Raw genomic sequence first — 7,328 nt, 5'->3', positions numbered from 1 at the left:
CCTCTGCGCCGCGGAGCGCCCCTCGGCACCGCGGCGGCGAACGCTTCCCCGTCAGCCTAATAAATCACGTCCGTGGTCACGCCCTCGTCTGCTTTGTGGCGCGCGGCCCCGAAGGACGGGCGGTAGCTCGGGGTCGGCCCAAACCTTCCGGAGCAGCGCCTCCTTCCCCACCCTCCGCCCCCCGCCCGTCCCCCGGGACGGTTGGCCGGGCGGGGAGATTGGAACCCGGGGCGGCGGGCGAGGACCCCGCTCACGGTTTCCCCCCGGGGCATCTCCGGATTCTCCCGGGCGCCGTCCGTCCCCGCCTCGCCGGTCGGGGGGCCGGGGCCGAAAGAACACGCGGCGGCACTGCTCTCTGCGGGCTCCCGCCCCGGAGGGCCGGGGCCGGGATTTATTACCGGTCATCTTCTACACGGGTCCACGTACAGACTTCCCGCGGGAGTCACCGCCCGCACGGCAGAGCCGCCACTCCCGCCGGAGGGCGGGGACGCCTCACCGGTCACATCGGGCCCCTTGAGCCGAGGCCCCCGGTCCTGGCCGCCGCCCTCCCCCCGCGGGGGACCCGCTCGCTGCCCCGCGGGCACGGCCCGGGCCCGGCGCCTCCCGCCTCCCCGGAGCTCCGAGAGCCGGGCCGGAGGCCGGACCCGCCGCGGAGGCCGGCCGAGGTGAGCAGGGCGGTAAAGGGGGGCGGCCGGGGAGGGCGGAGGGCGAGAGGGCCCGAGCCCGGGCCGTCGGCGGCCCCGGGAACGCCTACCGCCGCCGAGGAAACGCCGCCGGATCCCGGCCTCGTGGGTCCGGGCGGGGGGCCCGCGCGTGTGGAACGCGCCCCGCCGGACGCGGGGGCCGGAGGGGTACCGGACCGGACGGGCACGACGGGGGGGGGAGGGCGTGGGCGACCCGGCGCCGGCCCGATCTCTCAGGGTGGCGTGCCCGCTGGGGGCCGAGCCCCTCGGGCGAGGCTCACCGCCGCCTCTCCTCCCTCCGCCGTCGCTCAGCGGCCCGCGTCGCCCCTCGCCGGGCCGGCGACCCGCTCGCGGGCTTCTGGGGAGGCCGGCGACCCCGTGAGGTCCGGTGCCACGCGGTGGCACGGCGAGAGGCGCCCCTCCGAGGGACCCCGCCCGGCTTGGCGCGACCGCCCCGGCTTAGGCGCGGGTCGGGAGACGGCCGAGGGCACCGAGCGCGGCCGGCCGCCGCCTCGCGCGGCCCGGCAGCGCCGGAGACTCGCCGGGAGGGCGCCGGGCGTCGCCGCCGGGCGGTCCCTTCCCCTCGGCCGCGGGCCGGGCCCCCAGCGGGCCGACCCGCGGGCGTGCCCGCGGGATCCCGGGGAGGGGCGGGCGGAGCGGGGAGGCCGGGCCGCGCCCGGGTCATCTCGGGGCCGCGCCGCCGGCTCCGGCGGGGGACGGGGGGCCCGGCGCGGCGCGGCGGACCGGGGAGGTGGGGGACAGCCTGACCGGGCTGGCGGGATCTCCCGTCTGCAGCTTCCAGAGCAGCTCCTCGTTGGTGCGGCTCAGCCTCTTCTTCTCCTCCGTCTCCTTCTCCACGTGCTCCTGGAGGTTGGCGTTCTCCTCGGACAGCTGCCTGGACGCGGGAAGGACCGACGGTGACGGGAGGAGCCGTCGGGGCGCCGCTTCCCGGGCCCCGGGCGCCGGGCGCCGGGAACAGACCCTCCCGACGGTCGCCCGAGGGAGGAGGGAGCACCTGGGGGTGCCCGGGGGTGAGGCCGGAAGCTCCCGGAGAACTCTGCTTCTGCCGTGCCTCCGCCGGTGCCCTCTCCCTCCGGACCGCTGGTCGGAACCTCACCTTAACCCCCAACCGCGGCTTCCCGCCCCCGTCGGCCCCTCGGCTCGGCCCGCTCGGTCACGGGACGGCCTCGCCGGCGGTCCGGCTCCACCTCCCCGCCCTTCCGCGCCCGCCGGGAGCACCGAGGAGCGACGGGAAGGCCCCGATCCCATCGCTCGAACGCTATCCCGAGGGCCTGGGAGAGAAGGGCGGCAGCGAGAGAGGCCCGTCCCCGGCCAGCCGCCCCGGGGCCGGGAGCGGGGCTGGACGGAATTCCTCACAGAGCACGGGAGCGAGTGACCCCGGGCGAGTCACCCGGCCTCTCCGGGCCTCAGTTCGCTCGTCGCGAAATGAGGCGAAGGCCCCGGCTCTTGGACCGGACCGGCCCCGGCCCCCGCCACGTGGTCGCCGCCCGGTAAGTGCTCCGTCAACCCCGGCGGTGGCTAAGGTCCCCCGTTTTCCTCTACCCCTCCGCGTTTCCCCGGCTCCTCCCGAGTGACCTCCCGGCCCCCCCCGAACCACATCGCCCTTGCATCCGCCTCTGGCACCCGGGGCCCTGATCGACGCCCTCCTCGGCTCTCCCGGACGTCTTAGCTCCTTGCGGGCGGGGGGACGTGCCCGCCGGCTCTGTGGCGTTCTCCCCCGGGCGCTCGGTACAGCGCGTAGGACGCGTCCGGTAAATCCCATTGACGATTCTGTCGCCCGGCGGCAGCGGTAAACGTTTCGACATCCGTCTCTCCCCGCCGTGGACCTCCGGCTCCCCGCCGCGGCACGCCGGTCCCGGCTCGGCGCTCCGCCCGCCTCGCTTCCCCGAGGCCTCGGAGGTGACGGGGCGGGGGCCCGGGGTGGGGCTCACCTTGTGACGACCGTGTTCTGATCGATCCTGGCTCTGAGGTCTTCGTTCTGCTGCCGCAGGACCTGGATCTTCTCCTCCAGGACGATGTTCTTTTCAGCCTGGGGGGGGGGGGGGGGGGGGGGGGGGGGGGGGGGAGAGGCGGGAGAACGGAAAGCTGCAGTCCCCGATCCCCGCTTCGCTCTCCTCTCCCGCGCCGGCCCGGGGCCCTTCTCTCCGGTCACGAGGGGGCCGCCCCCGGGGCGGGGGGGGGGGGGGGGGCGGGGTCACAGGCCACCCGGGCCCCTGCTGGGCTTGGGCCTCCCCGCCCCCAGACCCGAGGCCCTCCTCTTTCCCCTTTCCTCCCTTCCCCCATCTCCCGCTTCCCAAAGAGACGCGGCGGCGAGCCGGGGGCCCGGCCGGGGGAGCGGCGAGAGCACCGACCAGCTTCTCCAGTTGGACGATCTTCTTCTCCTGCTTGTGAATCTGTTGGTTCTTCATTTCCAACACCTGTCTCAAGCTGTTCATGTCTTCCTCCAAGTGCTGGTACGGAGCCAGCGCCACCTGCGGGGGCGGGACGCCGGTGAAGGGGGAGCCCTCGGGGCCCGGAGCTGCCGGTCCCGGGTTCCGATCCCGCCCCCGCCCGGCGGGGCGACTCGGGATCGGTGGCTTCGCCTCCCCGGACCTCGGTCTCCCCGGCTGGAAGAGGGGGGTGAGATTCCCGCCCTCCTCCGCCCCGCCCGCCGCTCTGCGGGGTTTGGGCGGTCTCTGCCCTGGGGGAGGCTCAAGCAGAAGACCCTCACCGGGGGAGGCCGGACCCCCTTGGTCACGGAGTGGTCGGCCAACGGAGTAGAGGTCGTATCGTAACCACGGCGATGGTGATAGTTAAGCGCTTACTATGGGCCGAGCACTGTTCTGAGCACGGGGGTAGACAGAAGGTCGTCCCACCTGGGGCTCACCGTCTTCATCCCCGTTGTACGGAGGAGGTAACCGAGGCGCGGGGAAGTCGAGCGACCTGCCCGAAGTCACACGGCGGACGGGTGGCCGAGCCGGGATTAGAACCCACGACCCCTCAGCCCGGGCTCTTTCCGCTGAGCCGCGCCGCTCCTGGGCGTATCCGCCCGGGTCCCCCCCCCCCCCCCCGGGTTCCTCGCCGAGGGGCGGGATCACGGACGCCACGATCTTAATCCTAAACCCCCATCTTACGGATGAGGTCGCCGAGGCACAGAGAGGCTAAGCGACTCAGCCCCGGCCACGCAGCAGACGAGCGGCGGAGCCGCCGCCTTCTAATGCTAAAATTCCAACGGGCTTCGGTCACGCTGTCCGAGCCTGACAAAAGGCTTCCGAGGTTGAAGAGGGGAGGGGGCGGGGGGACGGATGGATCCGTACCTCCAGCTGCTCCTCCGTGGTCTTCCTCAAGGCCTCTTCGAAGCGCCTGGCCCGGGCTCTGAGCGCCTGGCTCTGGAAGGTCAGGGTGTCCACCTGGTCCTGGGAGGGAGGGTCCCGGCGGGAGCGGGAGCCGGTGTGAGGGCCGACCCCGGGCCACCGGGCGAGGCGGGGGGGCGCGGGACCGAATCCGCACCGGCTTCCCCCGGCCCGCCCGCCTCCTGGGTCTCGGGGTCCGCGGGAGGCCGGGCCCGGGAAGGGTCTCCTCGGGGGGGGTAGACCGTCAAGTGCTTGTACCGAACCGGTCCCTGTCGGCCAACGGCCGTCGGTCTCCTCCCCGTCTACGCTGTCGGGGCCGGGACCGCGTCTCCCACCTAGACCTCGGGCTCCCGAGCGCCCGGCCCGGTGCTCGGCGCCCGGGACGTGCTATCCGACGGCCGCCTCGGCCCGACCCCCCAACCCCCCCCGCCGGCGAGGCCTTCGGGCCCGGAGAGACGGCCACGAGGCTTTACCTGGAGCGACAGGCGCAGTTTCTCGAAACTCTCTTCCAGTTCCTTCTTTTCAAGCTCGTGGGCGGACGTCAGTTCTGGGAAGAAGGCGAATCGCGCGGTCAGGTTAGACCCGAGCGCCGCGCCGGCTGGCGCGGAGAGCGCTAGAAGGGTGGCTTCTCCCCTCCGTCTTTCGGGAGGGGGCGGGCGGAGGGGCCGGCGGCCGGCGGCGGGCGGCGTATCTCATCCTCGTCGACTTCGGCGACGCTTCCCCTCCCATTTGTTCCCGGCGGCGGGGACCTCTTCGGAGCCCGGGCTCCGTAAAGCGCTCGCTACGTGCCGGGCGCCGCCGGGGTAGGTCCGGGCCGACGGGGTCGGAAGGCTCCCGTCCCCCGTTGGGGATCCCGGTTTCGCGGACGAGGTGACCGAGGCCCAGAGGGGCGAGGGGACTCGCCCGGGGTCGTTCGGCGGACGGAATCGGAACCCGGGTCCGACCCGGTCCGGCTACTGCCGAGTGGCCCGCGTCCCGACGAGGACGACAGTCACCGGGCTCTTCGGCACGGCACCCGCTATGCTTCCCGGGCACGTTACCGCAGCACAGCGGGGAGAGCACCGGCCTGGGAGTCATAAGGTCACGGGTTCTAATCCCGGCTCCGCCACCTGTCTGCCGGGTGACCCCCGTGCCGCGGTCGCCTCATCTGTAAAATGGGGATCGAGACCGTGAGCCCCACGTGGGATAGGGACCGGGAGGGGAAGTGGTCGCTAAAATCGCCGGCGAGGGTGGGACGTGCCGAACGCCTGCCGACCGCCGTGCTGAGGGGCCGGGGCGGGGGGCACGAGATAAACCGAGGCCCGGGGGGATCGAGCGGCTTCTCCGAAGGCACCCGGCAGGCCGGGGGCGGAGCCGGGACGGGACCCGGCTCCCCGGGCTCCTTCCCCCGAGCCACGCCGCCTCCGGACCGCGACGGGCCCGCGGCGGGCACCCCCTCCCCGTGGCCGCGCTCACCTCCGACCCTGTGCCGGTGGTCCTCCCGCAGGGCCGCCACGGCGTCCGCGTGGCCGGCTTCCATCTCCAGCAGGGCCGCCTCGTGGGCGGCCGACAGCCGCTCCACCTGGAACGGCGTCGAGAGTGAGACCCGTGGCCCCCGGGTGCCCCGGGGTGGGCCGAGGAGCGGAGGCCCGCCTGCCTCCGGGACTCGTCGCTGGCCCGGGGAGAGGGGGACGGGGGGCGGGTGGGTGGGGGAGGGAAGGAAAGCGGGGGGGGGGGAGGGCAGCCGGGTCGCTCCGTTCCCCGGACCTAAGCCGGACCGGGGAGCGAGCTCGGTGACGGGGGCTCGCCCGTCGCCACGCCGGCCGAGGGCGGACCCGACTGACCTGCCGGTGATGCTGACCCTTGACGCCGTCCAGGTGGCGCAGGTGGTCTTGGCGCAGGCGCTCCGTCTCGGCGGCGAAGCGGCCCCGGAGCGCCCCCTCCAGCTCCTGGAGCTCGGCCCGCTGCTGCCGGCGCAGCCTCCTCACCTCCTCCTCGAATCTCCTCTCCAGCTCCTCCTTCTCCCGCTGCAGCGCCTCGCACCTGGCGCTGTTGGAGGCTGCCGGGCGGGGGGGGGGGAGACGCGGCCGGTGGTCGGCGGGGAGCACGACCGGAGGGTCGGACGGGGGGGGGGGGGGGGGGGGGGGGGGGAGCGGATCCGCCCCCTTCTCCCTGGCCAGCTCCCACTCTGTTCCCGGCCAGCTCGCCTACCTACCCTCTGGGCCTCCTCCTCACCTCTCTCGCCGTGAGCGTCTCGCTCACCTCCTCCCGCCCGGAACCCCCACCCCTTTCGCATCCGGCGGGCCGCAACTCTTCCCCCCCCCCCCCCATCTTCCAACCCGATCAGCCGGTCCCCACCCCAGGCGCCCCGGTACGGGGCCCGGCGCGTAGCGAGGGTTGAACGAATGCCACTTTCGTTATTAAGCGGCGCGGCCTAGCGGAAAGAACGTGCGCCGGGGAGTCGGAGGACCGGATCCTAATCCCGGCTCTGCCGCTTGGCCGCTGTGTGACCTCGGGCAAGTCCCTCACCTTGTCTGCGCCTCATCTGCCTCATCTGAGAAATGTGGATTGAGACAGGCCTGCTGGGACGAGGACCGCGTCCGACCCGATTAGCTTGCATCCGCCCCGGCGCTCGGTACGACGCGGGACATACGATGTCTATCGCATACCGTAAAAAAAAAAAACTTCTCCGGGAGACCTTCCCCGATTCATTTCCCGACCGTCCCTTCGGCCCTCTCACGACACCTGTGCAACTAAGATAAAATCACACCGACCCCTCCGTAGCAATTTACTGAGCGCTTACCAAGAGCAGAGTACTATATTAAGTGGTCGGCAGAGTATAATACAACGGAGTTAACAGAAGAGTTCCCTGCCCCACAACAAGCTTACGCTCGAGCAGAAATTACGTACGGGTTTTTTAACTCTATTGCTTCCCCCGCTGAATTGATTTTGGCGTCAGACTCCCCACCACTGAACACCTTGAGAGCAGAGACGGGGTCTCCTAAACTCTGTTGCGCTCTTCCGAGCGTTCGGGACAGCGCCGTGCACCCGGCAGGCGCTCGGCCAGTCGGCCGGTGATATTCGCTGAGTGTTTGCTCTGTGCAGAGCGCCGTATTAAGCGCTTGGGAGGGCGCAACGCGACGGACGCCTTCCCCGCCCGGTCGACACCGCCGATGGAGCGGTCGGTCTCCGGTGCGCCGAGGACACCCGGATCCGCTGCCTCCGGGGAACGGCAGACGAGCTCGTTGTGGGCAGGAAGGTGTCGGTTGTTATACCGTACCCTCCCGGGTGCCTAGTACGGCGCTTCGCACAC

The 7,328-nt window shown here is 72.5% G+C and overlaps 1 protein-coding gene across 1 annotated transcript in view; it reads right to left on the bottom strand.

Moving 5' to 3' along the window:
* Window positions 1-1,364: 1,364 nt before the first annotated feature.
* The window catches only part of MTUS2 (microtubule associated scaffold protein 2), a 79,907-nt gene continuing 73,943 nt past the window's right edge, over window positions 1,365-7,328 (bottom strand). Inside the window, exons 12-18 of the mRNA XM_029048531.2 lie at window positions 5,860-6,074; window positions 5,492-5,597; window positions 4,510-4,583; window positions 4,001-4,099; window positions 3,056-3,175; window positions 2,636-2,733; window positions 1,365-1,578 (exon numbers count right to left, since the gene is read on the bottom strand). Of these exons, the coding sequence (XP_028904364.1) occupies window positions 1,365-1,578; window positions 2,636-2,733; window positions 3,056-3,175; window positions 4,001-4,099; window positions 4,510-4,583; window positions 5,492-5,597; window positions 5,860-6,074 (926 nt within the window). The remainder of the gene's footprint in view (window positions 1,579-2,635; window positions 2,734-3,055; window positions 3,176-4,000; window positions 4,100-4,509; window positions 4,584-5,491; window positions 5,598-5,859; window positions 6,075-7,328) is intronic.

The sequence above is a fragment of the Ornithorhynchus anatinus genome, chromosome 20 (genome assembly GCF_004115215.2).
Source record: "Ornithorhynchus anatinus isolate Pmale09 chromosome 20, mOrnAna1.pri.v4, whole genome shotgun sequence".
In the NCBI taxonomy this organism is placed as follows: Eukaryota; Metazoa; Chordata; class Mammalia; order Monotremata; family Ornithorhynchidae; genus Ornithorhynchus; species Ornithorhynchus anatinus.
The sequence above is the reverse complement of the archived record's forward strand: the minus strand, read 5'-3'. Positions and strand labels throughout refer to the sequence as shown.